Source organism: Ochotona princeps, chromosome 22 (genome assembly GCF_030435755.1).
Source record: "Ochotona princeps isolate mOchPri1 chromosome 22, mOchPri1.hap1, whole genome shotgun sequence".
In the NCBI taxonomy this organism is placed as follows: domain Eukaryota; kingdom Metazoa; phylum Chordata; class Mammalia; order Lagomorpha; family Ochotonidae; genus Ochotona; species Ochotona princeps.
In genome coordinates this window covers 13,243,398-13,265,431 of record NC_080853.1, presented here as the reverse complement: position 1 = coordinate 13,265,431, position 22,034 = coordinate 13,243,398, and the positions used below count along the sequence as shown (strand labels likewise).

The following is a 22,034-nucleotide window of genomic DNA, read 5'->3' as shown; positions in this document are numbered from 1 at the left end:
TGATTCCTCTTATACCAAGTCAATTCTGGTCACTCACGTACTGAATCAATCACATGCCAATCTGTTCCTTTTTAAATAGTTTTAGTGGGATGAAACAGGACCAAAGCTCATCAGGATAGTGGTTACTCTTGAGGGTGATGACAGGAAGCAAGCACGCGGCAGGGGGCAGTTTCAGGGTGACGACAATGTTCTGTTTCTTGATTTGGTGCCCCTTTCACAGATGTGTTTAGTTTGTGAAAATTCATCAAGTTACACCTTTTCAAAAATTGTTATTTATTTACTTGAAATTTGATAGAGAGATCTTTTATTTGCTGATTCACACTCCAAATGGGTCTAATGGCCAGGGCTGTGTCAGGCTGAAACCAGGAGCCAGAAACTCCATCCTGGTCTCCCTTGTGAGTGGCAGGGACACAGGTAGTTAGGTCATCTTCTGCTGCCATCTTGGGATCAGTAACTGGGACCAGGATTGGAGGCAGAGCAGCCTAGACTTCCGCTGTCACTCAGATATAGAATCACAGGTAGCAGCTTAACACACTGCTCCAAAATTCTTTTTATTTTTTTAAAGATTTATTTATTTTCATTAGAAAGTCAGATATACAGAGCGGAGAGACACAGAGGCAGATCTTCTGTACATTGATATGGGATCCCAGAGCATGCAAGGCCACTAGGCTACCGTGCTGGGCCCTCTTTATTTTTAAAAGCAAGGTTATGGAGAGAAGGGGAAACAGAGAGAGATCTTCAATGTGCTGGTTTACCCCAAAATGATTACAATGGCCTTCGCTGAGCCAACCTGAAGCCAGGAGCCAGCAGCTTCTTTTGGATCTCCCATGTGGGTGTAGGGGTCCATTGAGTTGAGCTATCTTCTGTTGCTTTCCCAGGCCATAAGCAGGGAGCTGGATCAAAGTGGAGCAGCTGCGACTGAACCAGCACCCAAATGAGATGCTGGTGCTGCAGGCGGAGACTTAGACTACCACTCCACAAGCACTGGCCTCCTGTGATTATTTTAGTCTACAGGCAGAGAGACCACATTCTGCAAAAAGCTGACTCACTCTCTTAGTTCCCATGATGACTAGGGCTGGACCAGACCAGGCCAGTGCCAGGAACAGAAAATCAAGCCGGGCCTCCAAGGCAGGTGACAGAGATCCAACTACTTGAACCAGCAGAGCTGCCTCCCAGGATTTGCACAAGCTGAAATTAGGAGGTGGAGTATGATTTCAAATTCAGTTACTCTGATATGGGACACCAATGTCCTACCAGTTTAATGGCTACAGCAATTGTTTGCCCCAAGCTGCACATTGTTGATACTTTTATATGTGTATGCTATGCTTTGATTTTTCAAAAAGCACCTTTATTAATGATTCTGTGATAATATTTTATTACACAAAATAAAACAAAAAGTCCTGTTACTATGCTTACCCCAACTAAAATTATTGGGACAATCTGAGATTTGACCTGAGGAGGAAGAGATTAACCGTTAGCCAGGTGTTCTTCTCATGCAGGATCTGAGCAGCATTTTTTTTTTAAAGATTTATTTTATTTTTTATTGGAAAGGCAAATTTACAGCAGAGGAGAGACAGAGAGGAAGATCTTCCGTCCGATGATTCACTCCCCAAGTGATGGCCATGGCCGGAGCTGTACCAATCTGAAGCCAGGATCCTGAAACCTCTTCTAGGTCTCCCACACGGATGCAGGGTCCCAAATCTTTGGGCCGTCCTCAACTGCTTTCCCAGGCCACAGGCAGGGAGCTGAATGGGAAGTGGAGCTGCCGGGATTAGAACCGGCGCCCATATGGGATCCCGGGGTGTGTTCAAGGTGAGGACTTTAGCTGCTAGGCCCCACGCTAGGCCCCTGAGCAGCATTTTTGTTAGCTAAAAGAGAAACTGAAGGTTAGCTGTGCTCCACATAGGCCCCTAACTGGCCACAGTCCAGGCACAGATAAAATCTGACTAATCAGTTTAGAGCCCCCAGGTCCCCATCAGTATGATTTATCCCATATTGGTGCTGGTTCAAATCCCAGGTGCTCCTCTTCTGATCCAGTGCCCTGCTAAAGTGCCTGGGAAAGTATCGGAAGATGGCCAAAATGCTTTCATCCCCGCATGCACATGGAATACTCAAAGATGGAGTTCCAGACTCCTGGCTTAGACCAGCAGATGGAAGACTGCTCTCTCTGTAATTCTGCCTTTCAAATAAACCTTAAAAAAGAAAACAAAAAAACAAACAAACAAAAAAAAAACAGTTGGATTCTCTGTCCCGGTGTCAAGCACAGGGCTGAGTACAAAGCAGGTACTCAACTAGATGTCTCTTCTTACCTGATTTCAGGTGCGGCAGTCCCAGAGGTGCTGAGGCCTGATATCAGGAGAGGTCGGAGTGCCGCATTAGAGCCAGCAATGATCACAAAGGCAGGCACAGCTGGGCTAAGAGTGGAAGGGGAAATGAAAGTCTTGCAGAGCCCACATGAACTCAAGCAGCTACAGAGAAACCACCTGTGGTCAGTTGAAGAGAGGATGGGGGAGAATGAAAGCTTCAGAGGAGTGGGTGTGTTGGTGAAATGGGGGGTTTCAGGTGGTGAAGATAGGGGCGGTCACTGAAAAAGACGGTGAAAGAGTAGTCACAGGCTGCATACATCATCGCGCGAGACTAGCAGTTGGCGGAGGGTAAATTTCAGATGGCAGACGTGAGTATTATAAGCTGAAACAGCAGTTAATAAGACACAGCACACCATTGTGCAGAGGAAACAAACCCTGGACTTAGAGCTGTATGATGTTGGTAAAATACATAGCTGACAGTTCTCTAATCTGCAAAAGTGACTCAATAGGAGTTGCTTCCTCTTGAGGTTGTGGAGAAGATAAAAGTAGTTGATGCATGAAAAACAATGTACAATCTTGTGGTTTGTAATAATCACATTAATACTATGGTATGGGGAAAATCTGCTTCCAAAAGGAGCCCAGGTACCATGGTTTGGAATCAAAATATGCAGAAATGGAGAAGGCAGAGGAGAAAGAGAAGGGAGACCACCCAGAGAAGAGTTTCTAAGCGTCCTTGAACTTCTATGCAAAATGCTATGTCTTACAGATGTTTTTGAGGGAGAGGGTCCCCGTGCACACACACACACACCTGAAATGAAGATCCTGGCTTCAGTCAGGTTTACTGACTTAGAGAAATGAAAGGCCAAGACAAGCACATGAAGTAAGAGACCTACAGTTACTCATGGAAGGAAGCAGCCACCTGCATGAACTTGGGACACAGGGTTGGAGTTGGTAGAGAATATAAAGAGAAGAGGCAAAGGAGACAAAGTTCACTGTAAGAAAGACTTAGAGAACCAAGCCAACTCACGGTGAGAAAGGAGTGGGGTCAGCTCAGTTCTCCTGTGGCTGGGAGCAGACTCACTGAAGCTGTTGGCTGAAGCTGAGTGAGTGGATGGATGAGCAGACAGTTTGATCCAAAAGCCCGGGACTGGGAAACTAGAGAGACAGACTGCGGATTGGCAATGGCAGAATAAGAGACCTTGACAGTGTGTCTGGGAAACTATGGAGCGATTGAGTGGAGAAATTGTTTCCGTTTGCCTGGTGTAATGAGGAAAAAACTACCAATCAGAATGTAGTTCTCATCTGGAATATTTCTGCCTCTGTGGCTAAGGTTTTGCTACAAGGGTAACCTTTGCCAGGGTAGAGACTTTCTTCTCAAATATTTATTTATTCATTTGTGTGTATTTGAAAGGCAGAGAGGGAGTGAGAACACAGGAGGTTAAGGGAGGGCTCAGAGGGGAGCAGTGGCAGTAGGGCCTTTAGAGTGAGGTGGGAGCTGCTGTGCGGAGTGAGCTGAGTGAGTGACCGGGAGTCAGCTGAGCAGAAGAGTGACAGGCTTTTGCATTTTAAAAGGATCATTCTGAGGGGTGGTACTGTGATGCAGTGACTAAGCAGCTGCTTGCTAAATCAGATTCCCTACTGCTCCATTTCTGCTCCAGGTTCTTGCTAATGTGCCTGGGAAGGAGGTAGAAGATGGCACAGGTACTAGAACCCTGGCCATCCCCATGGGAGACCAGGATGAAGTCTCTGGCTGCCGGCTTTGGTCTGGCCCAGACCTCATTGTTGACGGCATTTGAGAAGTGAACCAAGAAATGGGGATCTTTCTTTCTCTTATCTCTGTCATTCTCCTTTTCAAATAAATATGTACTTTATTTTAAAAATTTATTTATTTTTATTTGAAAGGAATATTTACAGTAAAGAGATACAGAGAGAGAGAGAGAGGTCTTCCATGTGCTAGCTTACCCCTCAAAATGACTGCAGTGGCCAGCCAGGAGTCAGGAGTTCTCTTTTGGTCTCCGACACTGGGCAGGGTCCCAAAGACTTGAACCATCCTCCACTGCTTTCCTAGGTCAAAACAAAGAGCTGATTGGAAGTGGAGCAGCTGGACATGAACTGGTGTCTATATGGGATGATACAGGGTGGAGAATTCGCCTGTTGCACCATAGTGCTGGTCCTCATACACTTTTTAAGGGTCACTTGTCCAGAGTGTATACTAAGGGACAAGTACAAACACAGGAACAACACTTAGAAGACTCCTGCATTAAACCAGATAGAGATGGAAGCTTGAGCTAAAGTAGAAGCAAAGGGAGTAGTGAGAAATGCTTAGCATTTGATATCTGAAGGTGATGTCAACAGGCTTTTCTGACAGACTGGATATGGGGTTGGTGACGTGGGCGGGGCTAGTGGGAGTAGACACTAGAGGGGAAAGAGAAATAAGCAAAGCTTCGGTCTGGGGACTGGTTTTGTGGTACAGTGGAGTAAGTTGCTGCCTGTGACACTGGCCTTCAATATGGGTGCCAGATTTGAGTACTGGTTGTTCCACTTCCCATGCAGCTCACTTCTAACGTGTCTGGGCAAACAGAAGATGGCCCAAGTGCTTGGACTCCTGTGGCCACATGGGAGACCCAGTGGAAACTCCTGGCTTCTGGCTCTAGCCTATTCCAGTTCTAGCTGCTATGACCATTTGGGGAGTGAGCCAGCACATTGAAGATCTCTTTCTCTCTCTCTGTCTTCCTCTCTCTGTTACTTTACCTTTAAAATAAATTAATTAAACTTAAAAAAGAAGACCTTTTGGTCTAAACCATTAACTATGATGGGGAAGACTAAGGGAGACTGAGGCTTAGGAGGAAAGACAGCGATTTGATTTGCAACACTTTAAGAAACCCATTAGAAATCCAAATAAGGGTACTGAGTAGGCAGCTGGAAATACCAGTCTGAGATTTGGGGGCAAGGTCTTGATTATATATAGATGTGAAGTATGTTGGTATAATATACTCATATATTACTCATATTATGCTTGCATAATTGGTATTTAAAGTTGTAAGAGTGAGTAAGATACTGAGAGATACTAACAGATCTGATCATTGAATCCAAGGGTTCTCCAAACATCCATCAGTGGTGGCCTCATCTGCTTTTAATGTGGAGGTTCTGAGGCTAGATGTGAAAAAGTAAGTTTGTGCAAATATTTTCCCAATGTTCTGTCTCCCAATTCTGAATACAAATGCTTAGGAAAGAAAAAGTCTGCCAAAGGAAAAATAATCACCATGGATTATCGTAATTTCTGCCTAAATAGAAGGAGAGTCAAGTTCTGGTTTGTTGGGAGGATTTGAGGTCTTCGATATTGTCTTTTATCAAACCCTTGAGAGCGTTCCCAGCCCTGGGTACCCTCTCACAAGGTCCCAGGACTCTGTTCTCTAATTGATGGGTTTCTTGTTTATTCCCTGTGCTGTGGCCTCCTCCAGGCAGGAAACTGCATTGGATTGATTCGTAGCCAACCTATTGGCAGGGCCTGGCACCAAACAGGCACCAGAAAGTGTTATTGTTAACAGCAGTTGAAGAACAGTTGGATTTCCTGGGCTCTGATCCTCTTTCTCCAGTTCTGCTACCAGAGTTTTGTGTCTTACCTGCTAGAGTTCTGTACTGGGAAGGTGGAGCCAGTTCCTGCAGGCCTGGACTCTGCTTAGAAGTAGAATATCCTCAAGGATCTCAATAAACCATCCAGAAAAACCAGTTCTCTGAGTCAGCCTCCAAATGCGTTCCTGTGGGAAAGGGCCCCTAGCCCTGAAGTGAGGTTGGAAGCAACCTGTGGGATCTTAGAGGCAAAGAAGGTGGCTTCCCCCAAAGGGATCTGACCCAGAATTTCTGGCACATTGACTACACTATCACCTTATCAAGGGAAGAGTACGATGATCCCAAAGGTCCTGATGTGTAGATCAGCCGACTCTTTTATTAGTCCCGAGTGTCATGGGCTTGTCCATCCAAACAAATAAAATCCTTCTCTGAACCTCAGTTACTGCGGTGCATTCCTCCTCTTGTTTATGACTAACTTCTTACTTGCCCAAACTTGTTTTCTCTACTGCTTCACCATCTAGTCACATCGTCACTTGGACCCATCCCTAAAATAAGGCTGTCCTTCCAGGTCCTCCCAAATGACATCAAATGACTTTAAGGAATTGGTTGATGCTGACAATTTCTGATCCCTCTCCTGAGCTTCAGCTGCCTACTAGATATTTTTTCCTGTACATATTATTTATTCACGAATTTGCATACTTTGAAAGGAGGGAGGGAGGGTTGGAAAGAGAAAGGAAGAGAAAAAGAGTGCTCCTATCCACTGATTCAGTCTCTAAATGTCTGTGACGGTTGGTGCCATGCTGGCATGGTGGGCTAGCAAGCTAATCCTCCATCTGTGCCACCAGGCCTCTCAGTTGGGCACTGGTTCGAGTCCTGGCTGCTTCGCTTCCAATCCAGCTCCCTCCCAATGGCTTGGAAAGCTAATCAAGAACTTGACCATTCATCATTTTTGCTTAGCTGGTGACAACAATCTTCTTAACTATGATCTAAGAAACCTCTAATATTAACTATTTTAAAACTATTTTCGATACTGAGGATACAGAAAATGCATATTATGACCCCACATTGCTTAAAACTCAGTGACTCTCCCATGTTCTGAGACTAACTTACAAAGCTCCTTACCCCAATTCAAGAGATCCTGCATGATTTGGACTTTGCTTACTCCTCTGACCTAATTTCTAATTACTCTTTATTTAACTCTTTACCCCTCAGCCATACTGAATTACCAGTAGTCCCCTCAATGACTCATACTCCAACTTCCAAGTCTCTGTCCAGCTGCTTTTTATCCCCACTGCTCATCTCTCTCACTTGCCTTCTCTGATCTCTCTAATCTTTATCTGCTAACTTCTGTTTCCACGCTCAGAGCTAACTGAAATGGCAATTCCTCTGAGAAATCTCACCTGACCCTCAGTTATGAAGGGAAGCTGTAAAGGGCTCGGATCACAAACATACTATGCTTTATTCTCAAAGCATTTAGCAGTGAGCGCTTGTTCCCTTGTCTGTCTCATGCAGCAGATTTGAGATCTTTCAGGACAGGAATCTTATCTTCCTACTTCACATAAAGTGAATTCCTAGCATTAGACTTGGCAATCAGCTCATAGTTGCATGTGTGTTTGTGTTTGTATAGCAGCCAGTACATGAACCAGAGCCCAATATGGGATGCTGGTGTCACAGGCTGTGGCTTTATCTGTTATGTCATAAGGCCAGTTTTCTATTTTTTTTTTTTTCACAGTATGCCTTCCTCCTAGGTAGAGAAAATAAGGTTGATGATGGAACGTTTGGAAGCAAATTGTGCTGAGAAAAGAGGAGACTTAGAAGCAGCATTTGGGGAGGCAGGTAGAAAACCAGGAGAATTAACTATCATTGGAGTCAGGTACTAAGGCCCCAAACAGTGTGCTCATCTGTATTACTGAGTATTATATTACAGAAGGGTGGAGAATAGGACTATGCTGAGGAACTAGGAAGTCCCCTATTAGAATGGAAGCTCATCAGCAGTGCTTAAGGGATGAGAAATAAAGCGAAAACGGCAACAAACACAGAGCACTTTTCCCCAAACACTTCAAAAATGGTGAAGGCAACAGGGACCTAAGAAAATCTTTGGGGGTAATGAGTGCGGGGCAGGATAGCAGTTCAGAGACTGAGTTCAAATTGTAGACCTTCTGCCACTTCATAGCCTTGTGACTTTGTGTCCTAAGCCTTAACTGTCCTTGCCTACAAGATAGTATAACTAGTAGTGCCTGTTTCAAATGGCTGTTGCAAGGATTAAATATGATTATGTATGTGAAGTGGTCAGCACAGGTTGGAACATTAGTAACCAATTAGTGTGAAAGGCTTTTTGAAAGGTCAAGGAGAGAAAAGAGAGAGGAGCAGGTAGATACATTGCCATGCAGGGAGGAGAGCAACCAGGCTCTGGAGAGCTTGAGAAGAGGAGACGGAGGACTTGGAGGGGTTTATGGGTGGGCATTAGAGAGGTAGATCTTTTCGCAGCCTAACCAGGGAGGGCCTGGGAGCAATGCATACAGAATATTTTCTTTGATGACCACGGTGTTGGGTCCTCTGCCAAAGGATTCCAACCGTCATAAACACTTGTCAACTACAGCGAAAATGGTTTAGCCCTAAAAAGTAGTTCCTAAAGCATTAAATCCCGTTGAAGAGCAACGTGGGATGTTGCTGTGACCTCTGTCTGTGTCCCTGAGGTCATGGCAGTGCAGCCAGCACCCAAGACTGGCATCCATGAAACCATGGTATACTGATGTTTGGTAATTAAATAAATAAATAAGTGAATAAATAATTATGGCCAATCCATTGCCTGTCAGTCATTGAAGGAGACAGCCATTTTTGTTCTATTTTCTTGGAGAGCGATGCTGAGTCGGTTCAGGAGGGTGGTTTCTCTCATGGCTGGAATTTTCCAGCTTTTCCTGGAGCCCTAGCTTCTGCCTCGCTGCCTCTTTCTGCCCACCCAGTGAGTCTCAGGCTGGAGGCAGCTGAACCTGAGCATCCAAGAATGCCCAGAACACATCCTAGCAAGGGAGTCAGGGACAGCTGCTGTCATAACTTCTTCTTGGGGTGCACCCTGGACACAAGCCGAAATCTTGCCTCCTCTCCCAGTTCCCATCCTCACAGTCATTCCGAATAACCTGCCATGGATATGGATGCTTTGGAAACTCTTGCAATGTTCTCCGTAGGTCTCCTAGCTAGTTCCTCTGTCTCCAGTGTCAACTTCACCAAATTATCCCCACTTCTCTGCCCATGGATGTTCTTAATCCAGTCCAAAATGCTGCTGTAAGTCACCCTCCAGTAGCTCCAGTACCTTCTTAGCCTTGTCCCCTGGTATATTGGTTGTATCCTAAGTAAAGGTATTCATGTCCATGATTCTGTCTGCACTTGTTGCTCCTCTTCTTCTTCTTTAGATTTAACTATTTTTAATTGCAAAATCAGATATATAGAGAGGTGGAGAGGAGGAGAGACAGAGAGGAAGATCCATCTGTTGGTTCATTCCCCAGTGGCCACAGTGGCCAGAACTGAGCCGATTTGAAGCCAGGAGCTTCTTCTGGGTCTCCCACATGGGTACAGGGTCCCAAGGCTTTGGGTCGTCTTCAACTGCTTTGCCAGCCCACAAGCAGGGAGCTGGATAGGAAGTGGAGCTGCTAGGACACGAACTAGCACCCATATGAGATCCTGACACATGCAAGGCGAGGACTTTAGCCACTAGGCTATCATGCCGGGCCCTGCTTTTCTTCTTGGATCTATTCCCTTCTCCTTTCTTGTCTTTCAACAATGGTAACCAATTGCAAACGTTTCTTGGTATTTCCTCTGCTACTACCACTGGTGCATTGGATGTGTTTCCCACACCCCAGAGTTCCCATAGCAACTGGTGTCTGGCTACTTCTTCTCTATTATTCTTTGTACCTTAGAGTAACAGTTGGGGAATATGTCTGTTCTATTAAGAGACTAGGAACGCCTCCAAAACAAGGATTAAGTCTTATTAATATCTTAAACCTCCAGGGCTTAACATTGCACCTCACTACTTCATAAGTGTTATTATATCCTCATTCTTTAAGGAATATAGGCTTAATGAACAAATGTCCTCATCACAGAAAGTATGTCTTCTGGCAAGAAATCAAGGAAATGAAAGTGGATTTCTCTCCTTGCCCTGAGCCACATGGCTGGGTTCTTATAGCCTGGTTGCTTGGCCTCCTATCATTTCATACATAGTTCAAGGTTGTCAGCTTTCCTGTCTGTTCTGTTCTTTTTGTTCTACAATTTCCCCCCTTTGCTGAGCTCTTTCATTGCCAATAGGGTATTTGTTGTACTGGAATTCCCCGCCAGAATCTCCTTTCTGGAGCACCAAGTACATTCTTTTCTGAGGATATCTAAATCCTGAAAGGGCAGCAGATCCTTAGACCAGGTACCGCAAACAGGGAGAACCGGTAGGAGACACTGTGGTTAGAATTGGCAAAGCCAAGAATGTTCCAGTATCCAAAAGTCAAAATGTCAGGAGAGACACCCAGGTCCCATAACATGCGAGACCAGAGTGGAGACTAAAAGAACAGCAGAAGACCCAGCGCGATGGTTCAGTTGGCTAATCCTCCCTTTGCAAATGCTGTGATCCCATGTAGGCACCATTTTGTGTCCCGCTGCTCCACTTCCCATCCTGCTTCCTGCTTACAGCCTGGGAAAGCAGTGAATGATGGCCCAAAACCTTGGGATCCTGCACCCATGTGGGAGATCCAGAAGACGCTCCTGGCTGCAGAGCAGCTCAGCTCTGGCCATTGCAGCCACTTGGGGAGGAAAGCAGCAGATGGAAGATCATTCTTTCTGTATGTCTTTCTTTCTATGAATCTACTTTTCAAATAAAAATAAAAACAACTTTAAAATCAAACAAACAAAACAGTAGAGGTCTTAAGAATGCCCAGGAATCATTGGCCTACATTCAGAACTCTACTAACAACACTTTCTGGTGTGGATGTGGGGAGAAAGGTGCCCTTCTTCACTGTTGGTGGGAGTGTAGACTAGTACAACCACTATGGAAATCAGTATGGAGAGTGCTTAGAGAACTCCAAATAAACCTGCCATAGGACCCAGCTATCCCACTCCTAGGGCTATATCCAAAGGAAATTAGAAGTGCATATGAGAAGGGGATCCTATATTTATAGCAGTACAATCTACAATAGCAAAGACATGGAAACAACCCAGATGCTTGACCAAAAAGGAGTGAGTGGATAAAGAAACTGTGGTACAGCTATTCCATGGGATACTACTCAGCAATTAGATGTTCCAAACTAGAAACCATTATGTTCAATGAAATAAGTCAATCCCAAAAGGATAAATCCCATATGTTCTGTCTGATATAAGGCAGCCTTCATGCAAATTGTAAGATCAATAACACTTTCCATACTGTTTTTTGCTGCAACTCATGAGTTTTGATATTTTTGTTTTTATTTTCATTTCTTTCAAACAGTTTCTTTTCTCTTATCAAATCCTTCACTGACTCATAGATCACACAATAGCATCATTTTACCCAAAAAGCTTTTGTGTTTTTTTTTCATTTCTTCATCGATATGTTGGTTTTTCAGTAGCATGTGGTTTAACTCCATGGTGCTGTAAAATTTTTATTTTTAGCTTCATTCCTGTTGTTGACATTGTTTCATTGGCTTCTCACTTAAGGGAATGTATAGTGGCAGTGTGATAGAGACTGTCATATCCAGATATGAAGATACAGTGCAGTATGCATTCCTACTTCAAATCAAAGATAGACTCCCAATGAAACTGTTGGATTTACCTTGACAATAGGATGCTGGACTATCTGGCGTTGTCTGTACCAGCCATGTCAGGACACACTTAAATACAGACTGATAGACTTATGATTGCTTATGAGGGTTTATACTATTTTTTTTAAAGATTTATTTATTTTTATTGGAAAGGTAGATATATAGAGAGAGGAGGAGAAACAGAGGAGGAGAAACAGAGAGGAATATCTTCCATCCAATGGTTCACTCCCCGAGTGACTGCAACAGCTGGAGCTGAGCCAATCCGAAGGCAGGAGCCAAGAGCTTCTTCTGGGTCTCCCATGTGTGCAGGGTCCCAAGCCTTTGGGCCATCCTCGATTGCTTTCCCAGGCAGGGAGCTAGAAGGGAAGCAGGGCTGCCGGGATTAGAACTGGTGCCCATATGAGATCCTGGGGTGTTCAAGGTGAGGATTTGAACCGCTATACTATCGCACCGGGCCCAGGACTATACTATTGTAATAATATTAGTAATCACTAGGGGAATGGGAATTTGGGGAGGGGGGAAGGGAAATCACAGCCCCTATGGAATTGTACCATTAAAAAAAAAAAAAAAAAAAAAAAAAAAAAGAATGCCAATGCCCAGGAATGAATTCAGATCAGTACTTCCCAGAGCTTTTGGTTTTCACAGACCCATCAGAGCTTAGTTGAGGAAAACCAGGAATTTATTTAAAATTGCCAGAACAGGAAGGGAACTGGACTTCAGGAGAGTAGGAATCAAGATCCTGAACTTTATCAAGCCCTTCTCACCAATCTCTGATCCTTCTCCCCTTCTTAAGCCCCTTCTCTCTGCTTCCGTTTTTGTCTTCTTAGCAGCAAATTCTGTCACCAGCAGCTCTCTAATTTACTAATATAACATAGTTCTGTGCACAGCAGGAGAGCCCAAAGCACACTCTTCTCAATTCTAAAGTCTCAAGAAGTTCATCTGAGTGGCTCATCTTGGGCCACCCTCATCCACACAGCCAGAGCCAGAGGGACAGCAGTCTATTTGTTGCTCTTAACCTAGCAAGTCTGATCAGTTCTGTGAGACAAGAGTTGGGCCAGACTGATACAAGTAAGCACAGAAAAAATTCTAAAACAAATTAATCCCCCCAAATGTATAAAAATTCCAGATGATGAGTGGATCTTGGATAGCTATCTGGATTGGATCCAACACTCTGACTCTGAGTTCAGTCATTCTGAAAATGTAGTCTGGCAAAAAGGGTTTCTGGTCCTGCAGATGAATATATGCGGGAGATGCCGCATCCAATATTTCTCTTTTCCTGAGTTGTCAGTATTGGCATGTTGAAGACCTGAGAAGTCCTTTGGGAAAAGATCTGTTGGAGTCATGATGCTGTATGGGTGGAGCTCTTCTGTTAGACATTCCACATCTACCCACTGTCCACCTTTCACAATGCCCACTTTGCAGCTGATCCTGCACCATCAACTCCCATCTGCTGGCTATGTTTACAAGGGCTGGGGAGGTTCCCAGGTGAGCAGACTTGGTTAAAACAGTGCTTCCTAGTGCCCGTTTATCTGCTCCTGGCTTTCCTTAAATATTCCTCTGTTATTTGTGGATATTTCTATTTAAATCAAGTAATAATTTTTTAGAAGATTTACTAATTTTTATTGGAAGGGCAGATTTGCAGAGAGAAGGAGATAAAGAAAAATCTTTGTTCCTCTGCTTTACTCCTGTAGTGGCTGCCCCAGCTGGAGCTGTGTTTTGTCTGAAGCCAGGGGCCAGGAACCTCCTGTGGGTCTCCCATGCAGGCACAGAGTCCCAAGGCTTTGGGCTACCCTTGACTGCTTTCCCAGCTCACAGAGAGCTAGATGGGAAGCGGAGCAGCTGGGAAATGAAATGGTGTCCAGTGTGATCCTGGCGCATGGAAGGACTATCACATGGGGCCCCCAGTTAACACTTTTAAAGCTTCATTATAAATAGTTCTGTCTTCAAAATGATGGATTAGGCGTCAGCATGTTGGTAACATCCCCTATGGGCTCTGGTCTGAATCCTGGCTGCTCCACTTCTGATCCAGCTTCTTGCTAACGGCCTGGGAAGGCAGAAGAGGAAGGCCCAAGGCTTTGTGTCCCTGCACTCATGTGGGAGACCTGAAAGAAGATCTTGGCTTCCAGCTTTGGCTCCCAGCTTAGCTCTGGTCTTTGTGGCCACTTGGGGAATGAACCATCAGATGGAAGATTTATCATTCTGTGCCACTCTTTCAAATAAAAATAAATAAATATTTGAAAAAAAGAAAACAAAACAATAACCCCAAAACTGTGTATTTGATGTGGTGGGCTTTTTTGTTGTTGTTGTTGTTTTGTTTGGTTTGGTTTGGTATTATTGGAATGGATACATGCCTATTAAAATGAAAACATTTGTCCATACATTATCAGCAATCCTGTCAAGCACCAGGCAACATACTGTGGGGCTACTGATCTGAAGTGTCAGGAATGAGGGAGGCCTTGACGAGTGGGTAGGCCCGTCTCCAAGCACTCATAACCAGTCACTCATGCTGGCAGAGAAACCAGCTCATGGTAAGAATCCCAGATAATTGCATGTCCGCTCCCTGGGGAGTATCCTTGATAAGCCATTCTGGAATCTCTACTCTGTTCAGAAGCCACTTCCTGGGAGGGTCCTGGAAACCAATGCAGAGTCTCCTTGGGCTGGTGCACTGGGGTAGGCAGCACCATTATTTCTTCAGTTGGTTCTCAGATTTGCTAACTGCAGCAAGTTGATGGAAGCAGATGGCTTCCTGGCTGGTCTGGGATTCCGCCGCCAAGAAAAGACTATAGGAAAAGATGCAGAGAGGAAAGTGAAACTGGCTTTGGCAGGTTGTTTCCGAGAAACAGCATGGGTTTGAAGTTACACTGACGTGTAAAGCCAAGATTTGCCAAATTACTAGGAGTACTGTATCTTTTTGATGGTGTATTAAATAAATGCCCACAGTTATGATCAAAGTCCAGATGAGAAATTGGGACTTAGGTAAACAGCTTGTCTGAGGTGACACAGCTATTTAACAGAGAGTAATTCAGGCACCAGTTGCTCTGATCCCAGTTACCATGACATTTCCATTTGTTCACTTTTTGACTTGGCACTACTCTGTGAGCTGAGGACTGGATGCAAGCAAGATGGACAAGGTTCCTGCCTTCCCAGACCTTGCACTGTATTGAAGAGCCTGATGTTAAATCATTAATCATCACATTAGTAAGTGGATAACAATTGTGATAAGTATTTAAAAGGTTAAAGACACTCTGTAAGCAGCCAGTGATTTGCAGGTGGAAGAAGGGCTGGGGAGCTCCTGCATTGGGTGGACTCACTGAGTGTGAAGCCTTCACTGGAACTTACCCCTCCCCAGCGCTGACTGCTAGATGGGACAGGGACAATTTTACAGGCCATAGGTGAGCACTGGTATTTACTCTTTTTTTAAAAAATTATTTATTTTTATTGGAAAGGCAGATTTACAGAGATAAGGAGAGAGCGAGTTCTTCCATTAACTCGTTCACTCCCCAAGTGGATGCAACAGCCAGAGCCGAACTGATTCAAAATCAGAAGCCAGGAGTCTCCCACACGGGTTCAGGGTCTCAAGGCTTTGGGCCATCCTCTACTGCTCTGCCAGGTCACAGGCAAGAAGCTGGATGGGAAGCATGGCAGTCGGGATACGAACTGGCGCTCATATAGGATCCTGGCACATGCAAGAAAAGGACTTTAGCGACTAGGCTGCTGCACCTGGCCCACTGGTATTTACATATCTATACAATTTTTTTTTTTAAAAATCAAATGTTATTTTTTTAAGATTTATTTTTATTTTTAATTGTAAAGTCAGATATACAGAGAGGAGGAGAGAGAGGGGAAAATCTGTCCAATGATTCACTGCCCAAGTGATCACAACGGCTGGAGCTGAGCCGATCTGAAGCCAGGAGCCAGGAACCTCCTCCAGATCTCCCAAGCAGTTGCAGGGTCCCAAAGCTTTGGACCGTCCTCGACTGCTTTCCCAGGCCACAAGCAGGGAGCTGGATGGGAGCGAGGCTGCTGGGATTAGAACCGGAGCCCATATGGGATCCTGGCATGTTCAAGATGAGGACTTTAGCTGCAAGGCCACGGTGCTGGGCCTGGTATTTACTTTTAATGAGTATTTCATCGTATCACTACTTTGAACGAAGCTAACTAAACAAGGCGATTAATTAAAATATTAAGAATAGTGAACGTGGTGATACATTTTGCAAAACTCATAAAAGAGATAACGGTTAGACTGGCAGGTTACAGATGAGTTGGCAGCTGTTAAAGAGCTTTTTCCCCCCCCTTTTTCCTTGGGGGAGGGGACTGTTCAGAGTGGAAGTAGGCATCCCTGTTAGGAGCATATACAGATGTCCTCCCAGGAAGAGATACACCCCGCTGGACCCATGAGCAGTGAGGGAGAGGAACATGTGAGGTTGTGATCTGGACTGGGTGATGAATTCCGTTCTGGAGAAGTCTGTAAGCACCCGAGGGTACAAGTCAGGAATGGTGTATGTCACCTAACAGCTTGGCTTTTGTAAAGCAGGCGACCTCAGGGGCTACTGTGCAACGTCAAAGCTAGCGACAGAGAAGTTATAAAAGGTAGCTCCGTCCTGCGTCCTTCCTCGCCACCCATAGCGTGCCAGGGATACAGCTGCGGGTTGGGTAGGTCACGTTTATCAGGAGTTCGGGTTCCCTTCGGATCCTTGAGTCATCGCCGCCGTCCCTCACCACATTCCCCTGCCTCCCAACAGATGCTCGGTGAACATTTGTGGCAGGAATGAAGGTTAGGGACACGAGGAGTCCCGTTAGCCTGGCGCGGGGTTATTCGGGACAAGGAAAACACTGGGAAGAAGAGTGCCTCCGGGAGCTTTTACAGCCGGGGAGGTGAAAAGTCCTGCCTGTGGAGGAGGGGTAGCTGGAAGGTACTTCTCGTCCACATCCACCTTCACCACACATTGTTTTGTTCAACAAATCTGACTCATACTGGCTTGCTTTTGTTCGCGGTGGTCTGGCTCTCTCTCAATACAATGTTGCAAGATACGCTTTCCTGGAACATCCTGGGCAAAACAAGCTCAAGCAAGTAAATTGTTTCAGATTCTCCGCCCGGGTCTCTGTGTCCTGCCTCTAGCCTAAAAAAGCTGGGTTGGTTACATTAGGCCCCTCGTGAACCAGGGCTGCTTGTAGGCGAAACCCTGCGATAGCCCAAGAAGTGCAATAATTAAGCTGTGAAGTTGGGTGGGCCCTGAGGAAGGGGCTGTGTGCTCCCCCAAGCAGCCTCAGGGTTGGTGGGCAACCGTGGCGGCGCTGCGGCTGAGCGACCTGGACTCCAGGCCGCCACGGTCATTTTGCAGCTCCCTGCCTCCTCAGAGACGCGGAGAGATGCGCCCCAGCGGCCCGCCTGGGTCCCGCCGCGGCCTTTAAAAGCCCACCACGTGGCTCTGCCCGTTAACCCGGGTCCGGAGGCGGCGTTCGGGCTGCGCCTGCGCGCTGCGTACCACAGAGACTCCGGGTTTCCCGAAAAGGCGCCGGGGAGTGGAAAAGCAGATTGCACCGTAGGGGAGGAGTCGGCTCCTTATGCAAATCACAGCGGCGCGCGCGCGCGCGCTCGGGAGCCAGGGGGCGGGGCTTGATATGCAAAAACAGATCCGCCTTTGGAACCGTGAGGGGGCGGGTCGCCACCCGCGGCCTGCTTCCTCGAGCTCTGACGTCGCCGACGTCCTGTTTAAAAGCGGCTGCGCAGGCGCAGTGAGCGGAAATGCGAACTTAGGCTGTTACACAACTGCTGGGGTCTGTTCTCGCCGCCCGCCGGGCAGTCTGTCAGCGTCGCCGCCGCTGTCGCCGCCTCAGCCGTTCTAGGAATCTGTGGCTCGCTGCCGCCGCAGCTTCCCCTCGCCTCAGCGAGCCACCGCGAGTCCCGTCCTTCCGCACAGGCCGGCCCGACGGTCCGCGTCTCCCCTCAGCGCCGCCTCGCCGCTTCGGCCGACATGAGCGGGGACCATCTCCACAACGATTCGCAGGTACGGCTCGGCCCGCTCCCCGCGGCTCCGGACTCCGCCCTGGCACACTCCCGGCGACTCCGGGGCACAGGCCCGGGCGGGTCCGGTCGCTGTGACAGGCCGGAGTGTCCCCCCACGAGGAAGCCGTCCGCCTGAAGAGACGGGCTCCGCCAGCCGCCCCCCCATCCCTCGGCGAAAACCGCCAAGTTAGAATTTGGGGTGGTGGTGGTGGTGGCGGCGGCTGCCCTTGGAAGCCCTTCCCGAGGACCCCACTCCTCCCTGGGGGCGCAGGGTGGGATAGGGCCCCGACCTCGCTCGCCCGCCCGCCCGCCCGCCCGTGGGGGCTCGTTTGCCCCTTGTTTCTCATCCTGTGCTTTTTCTTTCTGTAGATCGAAGCGGATTTCCGATTGAATGGTGAGTGTGCCGCCCCCTCCCCGGCCCCTGGGCCCCCCAGTCCCCGGCCGCCTCCCCCGCGCCCGGCCGGAGCCGGGCAGAGGACAGACATGGCGTCCCAGAGACTAAGTCCCGGCTCCTCGCTCACCGGCCCCATTGTTCCCATCGGGCCGCCTCTGGACCCCCTTTCCGGGGACCCCAGCCTCCCCAGATCGCCACCCTCCTTAGAGGGGGTCACGGAGACCCCGCGGCGCCCACCGCCGGGCTTGGGGCGCCTTTTCCGGGCCTGGATTCCTCCCGGGAAAGTCGCCTTGTCGACGGTCGGGACTTAGTCTCTGCGCCATTTTCTTTTTCTCTTTCCTTTCTGTGCCTTTCTCCCTCTCTCGGCTCTTTTCTGGAGCTCTCCCCAGAAAGAGCTTTCGGTCGAGCAATGGCATGTAAATCACAGCTCTCACCGGAGAGGGAAGATGGGGAGAAGGATTGTTACAATTTTTTTCCCAAATAGAACTTTTATTTGGGGAGTTATTCTCGTTCTTCTTCATGTTTGTTTCCTTTTCTGTGTCTATAGAATGGATGCCCTTAAGCAACTGTTGAAAAAAAATTTTTTTTGGTAAAGGCAGTTAGATGCCTGTGATACAGAGTATGGCTTTTAAAAATTAAAGCCGCTGTTAATGGAATTCTCCGTATTTCGAGGTTATTTTTTCTGAAGTGTGTTCTTTGGGAAGGTAGTAAGTAGTATCTCCCTTCAGAAAGTTTGCTAATTCTCTGTCACCCATTATAAGTGTATTGGTCTTTAAAAAATTGAAATACATTAACTAGAATTTCTTACTGAGACTTGGGTTTCAAAGACAATGTTGTGTTTTTCTTTCTTTCTTTCTTTTTAAAACAAAAATCCCACAGTTTAGTGTGTTCGTTGGAGGAAAGATTGTTGAGTATCTCATCTGTTTCTGGTGCATTGGCTTTTCTGGTTCTGGTGGAAGGGGAGAAGAATTTTGTTTATTGAAACAAAGAGGACCGGCACCCACCCCTGCTTCCTGCTCATTCTTTTTCAGAAACCACTGTTTTTCGGGAATGGAGGAGTAGCTTGCCTGTCCCACTTTTTAATGTTTTTGAACCCTTTTAGCCAGACCAAGGCATATTAGTATCTACACTTGTTACCTTTGTGAAGTTTTCTCCAATAAAAAACTTAGCTCATGTAGACTTTCCATTAATCCCGTTGAAGGAGAAGCCACTTTCTGTAGTGTGGTGGGAATTCCCACTGATTCCGATGGTACATAATCCTGTTCAATTGAACTTGGGTTCCGGGGTAGGAGAAGCTGATGAGTAGGTTTTCTGATGTTGTAATCAGTAGTACTTTGCGTTAGCCTGCTGTGCTGAAAGCAGCCTTATGTTCAGATTTGGAAGTGGGGCCTCCAGCAAGAGGTGATGCTTGGGAGAAAACCTGCGTGACAAGCACTGTGCACAGCAGACAACACCTCAGTTGGTCTATTGGAGAATACTCGGTTAATTCTAAGGTAGATGCTGGAGCACATATGTACCCCCAAGACTTAAGGAACAGAGGGGTCTTCATGTTGTCTGAGGTGGGGAAGTTGCTCAGAGGAGGTGACTTAAGAACAAGGTGTTGTGCAAGGCTAGGTGCTGAGAGTTGTTGAGTTGGAGAGTTTGTTTCCTAAGAATCTTTAGCCAACCTGATGGAGGAGATGATGCCCCTGCAGCTCAACAAAGCACAGAGTTAAGTTTCTTTGGAATGTGGCAGGTTGCCTTTTTGACTTCTGGAGGAAGGTCAGATCTTAATACAGAAGAAGTGTTCTTTTGATTTTTAAGACTATACATTTAGTAGACCTTGTATCTATGTTTAAGGAGTAAAACAAAATTTAGCCCTTTATCTTTTAAGAAAGGTAATGTCATACAATTTGTACAAGAGAACTGGTGACTGGTATGAGCAAGGGAGGTTACTGATCTGTACTGCTGTTTTTGTAAATAGTAAGGTGAAACTATGTTTTATTCTAATTTTCTAGGAATAATAACAAGTGTTTTGAATTCATGCTAAGTGCCAGGCATGAGTCTTGGTTCTTTCCATGGGCCATCAAATTGGTACTATTTTTTTTTTAAGATTTATTTTTATTGGAAAGTCAGATATACAGAGAGAGAGAGAGAGAGAGAGATTGCATCCATTGATTCATTCTCGAAGTGACCTCTATGGCTGATCCGAAGCCAGGAGCCAGGCGCTTCTCTTGGATTTCACATGTGGGTGCAGGGTCCTAAGGCTTTCGGCTGTCCTCACTGCTTTCCCAAGCCACAAGCAGGGAGCTGGATGGGAAGCGAGACTGCTTGGATTAGAAGCAGTGCCTGGAATCCTGGTATGTGCAAGGTTAGGGTACTGCTTCGGGCCCTATTATTTCCATTTCACAGAAGAGTAAGTTGACGCTTTGTGATGTTTACTAGTTTGCCCAAGGGCAGTTAAGTGTTCCTCAAGCCCAAAAGCTTAATAGCCATTATGCTGTAGGAGTGATACTAGTATGGGTTAATTAAAAGCTATGTCATCTCTTTTAAAGAGCTGAGCCGAGGAGAGATGGGGGGGAAGATTTGGTAGTTTGTGATTCACTCTTGATCAAAACCTTTTTCTTAAGAGAAAAAAACAGTTTTAGCTGTCTTGTCTCCGAATATCACAAAGGATCTAAAATCTTTGTGACTGAATTCTATAACTTATTAATTGCAATACTTAAAATTTTAATTCACATTCAGCGGGGAAAATCTTTTATTTGTGAAAGATATTTATATTTGAAATAATGACAGTGTGCTAGGAAGTCTAGGAGCATAGGCCGCAGCCTCTCTCTTGCCCAAGTGTTGGTAGCACTAACTACATTGGGCTGAGTCATTATATTGCTATATGGGCTGCCTTGCTAGCTACATGGCCAATATATCAGGTTGGCCTGCTAGTGATTCTTTTACTGTTTCAAGTTTTTGCTTTTCTGTGGAGCTAGGAGGTTGTTTCCTCTCTTCCCCTTGGGTTCAATACTTGACTGCATCAGTGTTTAACATTTTGTGTTGATTCTAATTAGCTTACTGCATTGTGTGAGAGCAGTTAAATATGTTATTTCTGCTGTTACTGGAAAGGTGTACTTTTACACTGCTTGGTATGGGTTGGGATGGATGATGAAAAGGCTGATAATATGCTTATCTGAACACTTGCATCACATTTTGAAAGCTGAAAGCTTATAGCACATGAAATGAAACCCTCAGACTCAGTCTGGAAATGCCTTAAACATTGCACTCCTGTGTTATGTTTCCTGAGCTGCTAGGATCTTCATATTCCATTTTAACATGAAGCAACGTTGCTTATCAATCTACCTGTTAGTTTTAGTTACCAATTTTTAACATATCTTTCAGATTGTCAGCAGGTCAGCTCTCCCAAGTTTTAGGGTCTAATATTTCTTATAAAATAAGGAATGATAAGTACCCCATGAGTTGAAATGTGGAAGCTAGATAATACTGCCAACCTCACCAACTACTTTTCCTTAGGAAAAAGAATAAAAAGGAAATTAAGAACCTAGGTTAGCCCTCAAATCTCAGCTTTATCCAGCAGAAGGAAAAAGGGAAATGAGTTTTCTTTCCTTGCGGTCAGCTTAAAAATGAGGAACTGTCAGAGTTTAACCGAGATAATCTAATTTGTTTTGGATCATAGTGAATTAATACCAAGTTATATGCATGCCAGGGATTCATTACCAGCATGTCTTAAAGTTTATATTGCTGTATTAATCTGTGATATTTTTAAAAATTTGTTCTCAGTGTGGAGTGGTACAGTGTAAAAATGATTGTCTTTTGGATCTAAATATGTTAACAAAACTTACTCAGCTACTAATGGTTTAGAAGTAATTAAGTTTTCTGGATGTCATTTCAGGAGACTTCAGATTGTACTGAAAATTTGCTATTTCATACTTGTTGGGCATAAATGCGTGTGTACATTATAGATCCTTAATGACTTCTGTCATAGTTTTAGTGCACAA

General features: G+C 45.7%; 1 protein-coding gene across 1 annotated transcript in view; it reads left to right on the top strand.

Annotated features, from left to right (window-relative positions):
* Window positions 1–17,383: 17,383 nt before the first annotated feature.
* TOP1 (DNA topoisomerase I) overlaps window positions 17,384–22,034 on the top strand; it is a 76,604-nt gene continuing 71,953 nt past the window's right edge. The window contains exons 1-2 of the mRNA XM_004585809.2: window positions 17,384–17,655; window positions 18,024–18,048. Of these exons, the coding sequence (XP_004585866.1) occupies window positions 17,623–17,655; window positions 18,024–18,048 (58 nt within the window). The 5' untranslated portion in view covers window positions 17,384–17,622. The remainder of the gene's footprint in view (window positions 17,656–18,023; window positions 18,049–22,034) is intronic.